This window comes from Bombus terrestris, chromosome 2 (genome assembly GCF_910591885.1).
Source record: "Bombus terrestris chromosome 2, iyBomTerr1.2, whole genome shotgun sequence".
Classification (NCBI taxonomy): domain Eukaryota; kingdom Metazoa; phylum Arthropoda; class Insecta; order Hymenoptera; family Apidae; genus Bombus; species Bombus terrestris.
The window spans coordinates 2,544,966-2,558,586 of NC_063270.1; the positions used below are offsets into that span (position 1 = coordinate 2,544,966).

General features: G+C 38.2%; 1 protein-coding gene and 1 long non-coding RNA gene across 5 annotated transcripts in view; both read left to right on the plus strand.

The window, feature by feature from the left end:
• LOC100651189 (lachesin) overlaps positions 1-13,621 on the plus strand; it is a 262,370-nt gene that overhangs the window by 62,617 nt on the left and 186,132 nt on the right. For all 4 annotated transcript variants that reach the window (XM_012314564.3, XM_048409621.1, XM_048409623.1 and 1 more), the window contains exon 2: positions 7,766-7,890. In XM_012314564.3, coding sequence (XP_012169954.1) covers positions 7,766-7,890 — 125 coding nt within the window. The remainder of the gene's footprint in view (positions 1-7,765; positions 7,891-13,621) is intronic.
• Positions 136-7,358, plus strand: LOC125385852. Its single transcript, XR_007225550.1, has 4 exons — positions 136-459; positions 4,792-6,559; positions 6,663-6,713; positions 7,219-7,358. It is a non-coding gene; the product is annotated as an uncharacterized LOC125385852 (long non-coding RNA).

Here is a 13,621-nt window from a genome sequence, read left to right on the forward strand (position 1 = left end):
TATTTTCAGGAGGATACATGTGCGTTGGCACGCACGCTTACGAGCGAGCACGATATAGTCGGCCCGTCTCGTCGCGAGCCCCGCTCTCCTTCAAGCGGAAAATTGACATAAACTGTTGCTTCTGCTACTCCTTCACGCTTCTCTCTGTTCAAAGCACCGCGCCGCGTCGTGCATGTCGTCGGTACTCGGTATAGACTTTCGTTGCAGCCGTTCCATGCGTTAGAACACACCGTCAGACGTATTCACAACGTGAGAGCAGCTTTTCAGATTTACTGCCTTCTTTACACGCTTGACAAACGCTTGTCAAAACGCAAGAAAGCTCTTTAACACCGTGATAATAACTCATTGACAACGACCTGTTCGGAGAAGTCGGAGAAGTGTAGCGTCGGAAGTCGTGTAGCGAAGAAGTTCTTAATTAAAACAACTACATTCCTTTGGATTGGTAGCAACGTTTCAAAGGTAATACGATACAGCCTTTGTAGGAATTTACCTTTAAATCTGCATTTTGGAAACTTGGCAGGATTTAATTGTTAAATGTGATAACTCGTTCGTCGTAGCGATGTCATGGTAATTTGAGCTTAATTTTATTTTGTAATATGATTTGTAAGATATATGATTACACATATTGAAATAGTAAGATTTTCATATAAGAATGAAGTGAATTTAACGTATACGATTTATTAAAGAAGAATGCTTATTATTATAGTGTGAATTAAGTAGACTTTAAATAATTGTTTCTTCGTTCTATTATAACTAACTGCGCGAGGTATAATTATTTTTAAAGACACACATTATTCCTCCTGTAAGCGATAAATCCAAGTTAAATAGAACCAGACGTGGCAAGTCAGCGATTTCTTGCAGTAATGTCAAAGCAAAAACTTTTGGTACACCGTCTTTCCACCTCTTCCTAAATAAAGCTCAAATTTAGCGAAAGCTGATAAATTCATATTACAATTGGTTAATATGATAATGTAGTCATGGAATGCATCAATGATTGCATCAACTAAAGAGTTACATAAAAAGTATCATATTCGTTTTGCAATAAGTAATCGGCCAAAGATGATCAATCACATACCAATATACATATAGATATTAATCGTCGAAGCGTATAAAAGTTATTAGAAAAACACACCGAGTATATACGAGCTGGCTTCACAGATCCTCATTCTTTCTTTCGTCAGGTCGGCAATGCAAAAATTGTTTCAAGCCGCGCTATTGGTTTTATATCACACTGGATACGCACGAGAATATAGCTATTTGTTACAGCATGCATTTGTTACAATATTTGCACAATTCCTTCTATCAACAGATCCCGTTTGGAAAAGCCTCGAATGCGACGCCGCGAGAAATAAAAATCTTTCTTTCTGCTACTTGTAACGCACGGTACATTGTGCTCCTGCACACTATTTAATAATTCGCGCGCACGTCATTGAAGACGTTTTATGAATTGCATAAACAATTTGAGAACGTGCTCTGTGTGTGGAAAATTTCATGCGGAATATTCTATTTAGGATAATGTACTTACTAAATATAGAGATAAAACGATCTACGTAATTCCCAACGGTGATTTTTCATCTTCTTAAAATATCTAATATTAAGAATATCCCACACGCGAAAGTTTTCTTTTTTCAATTAACCTTTTGAGTGCTGTGGGGGCATATAGGTGTCTGGCGAAAGCTAACGGTGTGGACTAAGGACATATATATGCGCTTTCTGTAAGTGCCCGGCATGGGCTAAGGACGCATGTATGGGTTTTTCAATTTTTCCGAACACCTACGCAGAAGTGATACTATTATGTTTGTGTGAAATAAATATAAATGCATTCCTTATGGCAGTAAACAAATGCCAATAGTGCCTCGTTATCGTTGAAGTGGTCACCACTTGTAAGAAAACTCTACATCTGGTTTTTTTAGTTTTCTCAAGCACTGAATTTTTCACACACAACTAAATTATTCACTTGTGTTATATTTACTAAATTTAGTTTTCTAGTTTATTGTTTTCTAGTTTATTACCCAAATTCTAGTTAACTGTAAATTTCCATGTTTATAATAAATAATTAAAAATAACTAAAAAATAACGCTCTTGAATTATTTAATCTCGTGCAAAAGAATTACTATAACTTATTACGATTTGCGCTTTGAATAGTCAATCAACAGAGTTCAGTCTAACGAAAAAGTATTCCGTCCACAGCGATCGTCAGCGCTAGACGCGCGCTGTCCGTACGGACAACATAGGCCGCGAGTAGTCAGCACTCAAAGGGTTAAAACGTTTTTAATATGAATTTTCTGCAGTCTTGTTTTGCAGCACTTAATTGTCTATTTTGAAATCTGGAATAGCGTATATATATATGTCGGAGATGAAAGGACACCGGGACCTTCCCTTTGGAATTCTTCGGAAAACCCCCAATAGTTTAATCTCTATAATTTAACTCGATCATAATTATCCGAGATATGTGATAGTGGGCATGGGTTCCAGGCGACAAGTCGCTGAACGTAGCCACGGTCACGGGATGAACGTTTTTACCTAACATAGGGATAGGTAATTCTATAGCTTTCCTTAAAAAAAATAGTGGTGGCACGCGACAGTAAACATTCCTACGGTTTTTGTCATGTGGCTCGCCACACATAGACCCCATTCTTTGGACAAGATGATTACCAGATGTCGATGCATCTTCACAGTACATATTCAGTTAGCATAAGGACCCGCTATAAATTTTAGGATTTAGTGAACTAAGGTCCTTCAAACGGACTAACAGTCTTTACCCTAACAGTCCCTAAATTTACCACCTACTACGGGAAGATACGGGAAATCTGCTTTTCTCACGAACGACGCTTCCCGCTAGCAATTTTCTCTCAAGGGCGGTTAGCATTCTTCTTCAACCACCAACATAGAAATTAACCAATTAACAGGAACGTCCATTTTCCCCACTTTCCGAACGAAGATTTTCCTCGACGAATCTGATAATCTCGTGTCCTTAGGCACACCCCATCATAGTTCTCCTCTGCAACATCATCGTGACAGATCGGGAAAGTCATTCTCTCGTGAGGTTGCATTAGCGAGATACATAGCGTCTTTACACTCGGTGAATATTCTATGTTTTAACAAAGAGTTAGTCCAGTAATACTTGTACCGTAGACAAGCAAGTTGAGTACAACTTGGACTTTGGAAGAAAGCGCATTTGGTTATCCCGTTGGCCGTGGATTCGTTATTGAACCTAAGATCATAAGTCATTAGCATCTCGAGTATCTAATTACCACGGTTATTTGTCAAATTCTGTGATAATCATATTTGGACTAGTAAATATCTTCTCTATTGCATAACAACAATGTCTAATCCAAACGAAGATTCGCTTCACGCCCCTAACCTTAATCATAATGTGAACCGGACATATATAAATAACGATAGAATAAAATTAATAAAGGGAATAAAGGGAGCAATGATGTAAATGCACTCTGGTCAATAAGGATATGTCAGTATACCACTGGTAGTTTTCATCATCATATTATACCTTATCTATCTTATATTATGATCCTATATATTTAACCTTATATACCATTTTAATGATCAATAAATGATTTTGAAATTTAAACAAAGAATTTTTATATTCAAACGAAACAATTTAATTTCGAAACAGCCAGATGTAGCGAAGCTAAAGACCGGTCACTCAAATTAGGAAAGCTTTTGCCACAATTCTGACATTCTCTCTTATTTATAATTTGTCATAAATTTCGAACGCAAAAGAGGTAGAGTTTAAAATTAAACTTAATTTGTTGTAAGTATATTAAAATTCAAAACATTGCTCAAGATATTAAAATTAAAAAATTTTACAAGCGGTGTTCGATGTACACTATCACTTATATTCGTATGGTGATTTAATATTCCTTTCCACTTCACCTCTAATCCACATATAACAATTAAATCGTGCCATCGGCCTCCAGCAATAATAACTCTCTTAAAATAACATCTGAACGAAAGAAACACAGGCTGAAGACGTTCCCCAATTTTGCTACTCTCGAGAAGCATTCTCTAATCACCAGTTCCATCCACGATCGACGACAGAAGTGGTTTTCCGCTGCGTTACGTGATTAATAATCTTCTGGAAGTCAGATAGCTAGTTCGAGAGCGATTTTTCTCTCGTGATACGTGCGATCGCTTCGCATATGTATTAATTAAAATTTATAAAACCACTCGAGCCATGTAATGAAGGAATCTCGCTAAGCACGTTTCGTGGAAGTCGACATGCTTAAAATATCACAGACATACGTACGCATTTACGTGTATGTAAATGTTTGTATATTGGTCGTGAAAGCTATCATGTTTCTCGATCTTGTATATTTTTCACTTTCGTCCGCTCAAGGCTGCTCCAATTAACGGAAGGCGTTGGCTATTGGCGCGAAACGCGTCACGTTTCGGATCTTCGGAGCTCTTTACGATTTCTGACGGATCGTGGTCTCGAAGGAGCCACTTCTTTCGCTGAGCACCCTTCTTTCGGTCGCTTTGACCGCTCTCTTGGCGCTCGTTAATTCGAACGACAGCCGATACTCAGGCATCGTATTTTAATTATCCCGTGATAGAAGCTACGGCTCGTGTCGGACTACTTTCACCCGTAATTAATACTTCACGATCTCCCCTAAGGCTTTCTCTGCTAAGTATGACGAGATTCTTGCTTGAATCACACTTTCCTTCTCTTTTTATTCTTTATCTTTTTTTCCAAACTGTAATGATCGCGCTCGTAATCTTCTATTTGCCCTCGACTTCTTCGTTTTGCTTCTTCTTCTTTTCGTTTTTTAGGTATTTCCAGAAATTTGCTGATTGACATCTAATTGGTAGGTCAATTATTGGTTGTTGATGGAATCGCGTGAAAAGAGACTGCTTGGTTCGTAGCCGGAGAAGGTGTAAGTCTTTTTTCTAGTTATTATCGAAATTCAATCGAATGTACTCGAAGGTAAAATTCTATGAGTTATTCTATGCCATAATTTATATTTCACGTAAAAGAGCGATGATAGAATCATAAGTTTCTTCAATAGTTAGAACCGTTCGCTTTATCAATTTTCTATTGGATCATAACAAATAGTTTCACGGTAACTAATGAAAGCGAAGATTTCTCTCGCTCTTTAATTATTAGTATATAATAATGCGTACTGCAAGTAGATTTAATTAGAAGCGCGTAAAAAGTACTTGAAGTTTCGTAGCTATATGACCACGCTTCATTCCTTTGATAATGTTTGTTTATTGATCTCTGTTTGTCAATAATAATTCTACGCGAAAATTGGAAATATATAAAAATAAAACGTACCAGACACATTCTGCTATTGTTAAACGAGAACAATATTATCTTGTTAGCAACGAACGAAGAATACTTACCAACGTAAAACTACGCTCTTATTCCATAAAAATTTAAGAAAATTTCTATTCTTAATGAAGTCTGTTCTACTGGAGCAGCCATTTAACCTCCGTTCGACATGAATCTTTGATTTCTTCGAAGTTTGCAGTCGTTATGAACTGTGAAGATCAGGATGAGCCTGGCCGCGAGAAGCACATGCTACGTCGAAGGTAGGGAAGTTGAAAATACAGTCTCAGACGAAGGTACACGCGTGCAGAGGTGCACGAGCGATGGCTCCTTTGCCCCGGTACATAGCGAAGTCGATGGCAGTGGCCCAAAGAGAATTTCCTAGTAGCGCAAGTCCTGCACGGTTGGCAAGCGGCAGTCACTTGGAGTTACCTTTAGAACTCACCTTTTCCTCCCCTCGTGTTTCTCCATTTTCTTTCCGTTCCATTTATTTGCTCGTGTATACGCGCATGTAAATCTAGGCTACACGAGAACCCGGAACGTGGCTTCTCCGCGTGGACGACCACGCTGTTCTGCATTTATTTTTATGGACGCCGTTGTAAACAAGCATCGTAACGCTTTGTGCTCCGGACAGGGAACGGATTCTTACAGCAGAGCGTCGGAAGAATTCTGTGAGATCGTGGTTCTTGGTTCGTCGGTGAGTTGTATGGAATGTATAATACATGATTTAATTGTGCTATTTTCAGTATTTTCTATTTTGTAATTTGTATAATACCGTTGTACTCAAATGTTTTATCGTTATCCAATCTTTTTTAACTTTTAATTTAGCGTGGATGCCAATTTATTGATACGACTGCCTACAGTATACGATTAAGAACTTTATATAGTTTGAGTTAAACCTAAGTTATAAAAGTCACAATTATATAGCTAATCCTCACCGCTACTCAAACTCAAACCTAACTTGAAAAATCCGTATCGTTAACTCGTTTAAACATTAACGTTCGATGTATCAAAAAAGGGGACACAAAGTTAGAGAAATAAGACGTGCATAGGACACGTGGAGTGTCTTCGAAACGTAAATCTTCGTTCGATGTCTTGACACAGCAAGAGGATTTGCTTCTGAGGATTGGGGCAGAGTTTAAGGCAAGCGCGAAGGGTAGAGGAATACAGATGCAACTGTACAGATCGTTAGAAGAATCGCGTTCGAACTCTCGAAACTAGTGTTCTCTCACTGTAGGAAATTCTTTGGAATGGCGAGTCTCTTCAGAGGTAACGATTTTTCTCATTTATGCTAGTTCCGTCTGCCTCTTGCCCAACTACTCGTATCTGCGTCTCCGTCACCCTTTTCATACATCGATATTTTATATTTCAGCATGTAATTCGTAATAACGTTTGAACGGCGCGCTTAGATGTTAAAGAATCGGTAAGTGTATCTCGCAAATCGGCCTTCTTGTTTATCGAGTATCTTCTGTAGGAATTCACAAGAAATTCTAAGCGAATCTTGGTGTTTCTTTGAGAGGATTTATTGATTTTTATTGACTTCATACAGCATTTATTGACTAAGATATTTTGAAATTTACCACGTGTTAAATTTTAATGCATAAAAACCAGGTCGGATTTCAGAATAAATTTTTAAATAAATCTTACGTCACTGTTTCCATTGTTTTAAAATTCCCCACAATCATTTTGTACTTTTCAGAAAGGTCCTTCGCACAGCAACTTACCATTAACGTTTATTCTAATCTCTTTCTTTAAAAATTTTCTTTTAACTACTCTATTAGAAATAAATGGAGGAAACATTTCTTCTTCTTCTCCTTTCGAATTTGAAACCATTCCATGCCTTGAATAACGTCATTATCCTTCAACATCGAAACTCGTTTCGACCACGTAGCATCAGTTCGTATTCTTGTTCGTTCTTTCTTCCATAGAATGTACTCCATGAAATAATGCTATTCAAGGAAGAAGACGCGATCGCGAATTTCAGGATGGATCGCTGGTACCGGTTGGACGAGACGGGTGTATCTGGAAATCCTGGCGAGGATTCGATCAGTTCCTCGCGAGAAGAACGGTCTGTTACTTTTCAAGACTGGCTGTGAGTAGATGTACCGCGCGGCAGACTTGAAAAATTGCATTTTGTATTCAATAACTAGACTGTCAGTCCGAGCGGCGGCCTCCTATAACTCAAAGCGCATCCACACATCCACGTAGACATTGCCTCTCTTCTCCGATCGATCGATCTCTCCTCTTTCTGTGCAATCCAACCTTCGTAGAAAATACTAGTCATTCGCGGACCTCCGTCGAAAAGAAAGAAGTTTCTCCCTTCTGCGATCATAGGCCGAGTTTGAAATTGTCTTGTTAGATGTACGAATTAATAGATTCGCGGCTGACAATTTTATCTAAAACAGAAAGCTTCTTTTAATTAAATATTCAAGGCTGTATCAACATTATGTTAACAGTCGTTTTATTTTGTTTCAGTTACAGTTGTTTCAGTTACCAGCGTACCGGATCCTGAGTTCATTGATGAAATAGGAAATATCACAGTGCCAGCAGGACGTACCGTAAAATTAGCCTGCAGTGTCAAGGACTTGGGGCCATACAAGGTAAATAAACGTATTCATTTGTACAAATTTGCCATAACGCGCCTTAGAACTTACTTCGCGAAATTTCCTTCTACTTGGAATATTTCCTACAAAGCACGAGCCAATAAACGTGCGACGTCTAACAAATGTGCAGGGCGAAATTTCTGGAGGGCGGCGGCACGTTCGCAATCGTAGCAAGGAAGATCCGCGTGTTTTGAGATGAGAAACGCGTTAGCCCGTCGGACGCGACGAGCGTCGCGATGTATGCTAAGTAAGTGGCAGCAGGCGCCTCGGAAGTTCTCCGTTAGCTCGACGCTGATTACGTGGCGTCGTTAGATCACGAGATCGAGCTGAAATCGTGCGGAGCTTTGATGAACGCGATTCATCAATGAAGGAGCTCGTTAAAATCGAAGCGCGCTCTACGTGAAACGCTGAGAAGCTTCGTGAACGAGCCAAGATATACGCGCGTATCCTGGTGGTAGGAAGAAGGTGTTCTTGAATAATTTTCTCATTCGGTGCACTCATATCCTGCACGTGAATAAATTAATTGCTTTCCCAGCGGGCGTTTTTAGTCCGAATGTTTACGAATTTTTACGAAGTGTTTGGTATCTTGAATTAATTATATCAAGGACAAGGAATATTTTAATGACGCGATGCTGCGAATTAAAGGTTGTTCCCCAAAAATTCAAGAGCTTATAAGAAATTTAATTTCATCTTGGCGTTAAATTAACACATTGTAAAAATTAAACTTTATATTTTAAGTATAATATTGTGCTATTAGGTAATGCATAAATCTCAACTCGATACTCGTAAAGATCTCTTACATCGTACAATTCAACAAAGATTCGACTGCCCGGCAACTTTTTATACGATTCGAAGGATATAATTAACTACCAAGAGCTGAATAAATTGAAAAAGGAAGTATATAGCTGCACTCGACACCAGTGTTATTCGCGAGTATGATTGTTAAGAAATGCCAAGGCAGATGCTTAGAAACGAGTTGTTGAAAAGAAGGAAGAAACATACTCAAAGGACTGCAGTGGCTAGAAGGGGGCATAGAAAAGGAAACGGACGACGAAGTTCGTCGGCCACCTGAAATTTTCCATCCGCAGTAAGGAGGAAGATTGAATTGGCATCTTCTGGACTATCGCCAACTCGTACGTCGCGTAAGGGTCGTCGTGTCGTCGTCTTCTTGCCGTTTCTCGAATCTTAAATTCGGAATCCGTTCGATAGGATCCTTCGATGCGTTTAGGACGCGGTGACTTTTCTTTAGTACTACGCGAATCTTCGAAACTTTAATTTTACGTGCACGTTCAGAGCGAAGAAGCAGGATACGTGGAAATCGATTACTGAAACGAGGTAAATCGCTAATACTTCTTCTGGCTTATGGAATTGCAATTTGGAAAATTGAAAAATTCACGAAAACTAGTATATTGTAAGATGGAATTTATTTCATGGAATATTTGATTACAATGCCTTATCTCGAGATTAATTAGTTGAAAGTAGTTCGTCAATTCAAGAACTCGTGACGTTTCTTCGTGTTCTCCGTGTATTTGTTGGTCTCGAAGATGCGGTTATGAAAATATCCTCATTTCCAGTCACTAATGAGCAAGAAAAGTCAAACTTTGTGCATTTTAATTAAAGTTCGTCAGATCGTAAACCAACAACCTTTGTTAAGTATAGAAAACATGATATTAAAAACAAAGAGGTTACCTTCGTTCTATAATTAATTCACGTGGATAGAAAAAGCAAATGTAAATTACTCAAAGGTATAGAATTAAATCAACGAATGTACCTATATCGATAATCTTTTTCCTCCAATAGTCAACTTTAATTATATCGTCCACGCTTAAAAATATGAGAGACGTTTATCTAAATTCGACTCTTTTAGACTCGTAAAACTACATTAGACTCGTGAAAATAATCTAAAGAGAAATCTACGAACAATAGAGTTTATGCCCTCCTTTAAGGGTGATTACACTTAATCCTTTTGATAGGATCCCGAGAACACCTAATAGCACTATAAAGACGGCGACGGTTTGTCAACGATCAGAGGGCGTGAAGTGATTCTATACCTCGTTATACAAGTTGCTTCTAGCGTGCAACCCTTCTTACGAGTCGTATAGCGACCCCTAGCGGCCCTTAGTATTCTGTGGAAAGGTCGCCTAGGGATCGACACCGCTAAACACCCGCTTAGATCGACCAAATCGTATCCTCTAACCTGAATGAATCTTTCCACTCCAATGTTCAGTCGGTTTATCATTCATTAAGTAGCGTAACGCAATTACATCGAAGGAAAAGGAATCAAATTTGGTTACAAAACTTTTGTTGTTCCCTTATAAAACACTTCATTTTCCAAAGCAATTTGAAATATGATGGTGAGACTCTATGCTGAAGAGACACCAAAAGAATCCTAGCGGTGGTTCTTTCATACAATGTTATCTGATTGGCCTTCGACGTTTCATGGAAAATCACCGCGGGAAGTGACATCGCTATACACGCACTTAAACCGGTCAGCTCGCACCCTCGAAGCGAGACCAAGCGATTACCTTACGATCATCCGGCTCGCCACTCGTCGCATCCGGGATCGCCTCGACATCGTTGCCGACATGATCCGATATCGTGGTCACATTTATAAGTTTATTCGTCGTTAGATCGATTTTACAATTACATCGACATGGAATTTTCGACATGTTATATAGTTATATGGTGAATAGGGAACAGGTTGCTATTTTCATGATTCGCAGTTCCCTAGTTTTTTTCCTTAACCTGGATCATTTTATAAATCCTTGAATCGTCGTTTAGTGCTATAACCGCATGGTGGAATATAATTCATGGTATATATTTTTCTTATTTCTAGTATGATGTTTCACTTTTCAAAAGACGTATTGTTAAAAAATTTAATATTTGACCCTTTTGCTCTTGATGACAAATTTTACATAAATGGAACATCGAATATTATACGAACCAGCAACGGCGCGAATAAGTTAGCGCGCCTCGAGAAATATAAGCTGGATGCAAGAACAGCTCAATTTCTTTTATGGTTCGATCGAGCTAGTTCGACATCACAAATGGCGTCAATAATCCTTAGGATTCGCTGTAGAAATATTCGCATTATGTGAATCTGTGGCCGTTTATTCGTTTCCGCGGATGGGTCTCTGGTGAAAATCATAACTAAAAAGGCATCTGTCAGTAGAATATATCTACATCGTACAAGAACAAGTACAACGAAAAAAAAAAGGTATTAAAATTCCTCGATCGCTGTTCCACTGCGCCTTCAATACAGAGACAGTGAGAAGAATCGATTGCGGAGGAATTTCCCCTTACATTTATTGGCTTTTGTGGTGTAAGACATTCGTATGAACGTAATTTGAAAATGTTTTGCTTCTTTCCTTCTTTCTCTTTTTTTTCTAATTGGCTATGGTTAATTATACTAATTAGTTACATCTATGCTTATTCATCTATGCATCACGTGTTTCGGTCCTACGTTAGATGGAATGATTGTGAATATTTTCAACAACAAAATTCGTTAATCTCGATTTACAAATTCCTCGGAAATGTTATAATCAAAGGTTTAAAAGATATTTACGCAAATATTTCCCTACGTTAATAATTTTTGCGTAAAAATTTCCAAGAAACAAGTTCCGAGAACAACATGAATTTTATTTTCGCGTTATGGATGGATATAAAGATTTATGCAATTAGGAGAACCACATATCAACTGGAAGTCAAGCAAACTAGAACTCCTTAAATATTTATCTGAGGGAAAAATCGATACATGACATTACGAAGACAAAAATTTCGGGTTGCTTGTACAAGATCGTTATCGAAGTTGCTCACGACGCGTATCAAGGCTTCATCTAACCGGGGATCTCTCGATTTAATGATATTATTTTGCGATACTGGTCACGGCCTACATGCGATGCTGGACCTCGTAACGTGGGTAGATTGGCCGGAACGATCGACCTTTCTACGGAAATAGGACGAGGAAGAGATGCCTGATAAGAAAATGTATATTTCGATCCTGACTCAGGATGATCTTTCCGTCCGCTCCTTCATTTTACGATTATGAAAGAAAATTGTCTATGACAAGCTGGAGACATAGAAATTGACGACTCGTGGATATCTCTTCTGATAAAACATATATTACATTCTATAAAATATTACTCGCGGCTTTCATTGTTCGGGTGTTTCGCACCTTTTAATTTTTTCTATTTCAATAATACGTAAAACTTGCTAAAAGAGCATGGAAGGAATTTTAGGTGTTAATAACTCTGAAAACTAATTTCAGTGGATATATTTTGGTTAAAAAACGAATTTTGTAAGGAATTTATATTAAAATGAATAATGGAACGCGTAATGATAAAAAAAGAATAACAAATAAAATTCTTGGAATATTGAAATAATTCATGTGGAATTTATTGTGCGAAATAATTTGTAAAAGTGTAAGAGAAAAGTGATTTTATTCTATTGTCGCTGTTTATAATAGCGATAATGGGATGTTAAAAATATATCCAAATTTTAAAGATAGTAGTAACGAGCAATAGAAAAAATTTTCATTTCAACGATATTGCACCCGCTCTAAACCATTTTTAGTGAACGATAAAATTCTTCAAGTACTATTCATAAACATGCAATAGTCTTGCAATCCCCCCCCCCCCGCAAAAAGAAAAGAAAATATTTTTTAACGCAATGTACCATGAGCGATACCTAGCATAAACTTCGCTACTATTTTGTTATTTATTTATCCCAGCTTTATCTGTAGTAAAACGAGCGACTCCTCAGAATTTTTCATCGCGAGACGATTCTTCTTCCGCCTGTATTAAGTTCTATTCAGATTATTCCCCAATTAACTAGCCTGAATGATTTTTCAATTGATCCTTGGCAGACAGACCGGCATCGTCGCCGTCAACTTCCAAGAGGTTCGTTATCCACGATTTCCTTCTGCCTTTCTACAGGAATGGGTAATGAACTGAAGGGGTGGCAGGTTGTATTATTAAGATGTTACCCTGCGTGAAAGTCGAACGGACTGACTGCTACAGTCAGTGATGGAAATGAGTGTTGTTCGAACTAAACTAGTGGAAAATATATTTTTCTGTTTGACGCGTTACAAATAGAAATATTTTATTTAAATTTAATTGGATTACAAAGATTTATTAGACCATAGAAATACTTCGTTTTCGTGAAAAATTCTTCTTTGTAATGATTTCGAAGTATCTTTAAAACGCTTTATTTTCATTTTTCGGCTCTTTTCAAATATTTCAACGAATAGTCAAAGGACATCGGATTGTCCCGCAAACAATAGAATCCAGATCTTGGATAGTGCTCTCTCTAAAGCTCTAAATCTTATCCTACTAAACTAATTCCCCTATCAATTGCTCCTATTCGGATTACGTTACAATGAAAGAACCCAGTATTCAAGCTCTGATTCATGTTTTTCTTCGTAAAGTTGAACCAATGAGTTAGCATCAGGATATCTATCTATCGTTATATCGATCGTTCCGCGGGCTTTGCTCAAACCTGTCGCCAGGACACAGAGTATGGTCCGTGAGTGTACAGTAGTGTACACACGTATATAGCGGAGGACTACTCCGAAGCACCGACAGCAAAACCGCAAACACGCGGCTTGGCGCGACCAAACCCCAAACCAAAGCCAACACTATGGCTGCGAGGGTAAGTAGAGCTTATGTAGTTCGAATCGTGAGATTCTAGGGGCAAGGGAGAGCTAGATAGGACAACGAAGGAAACGTGG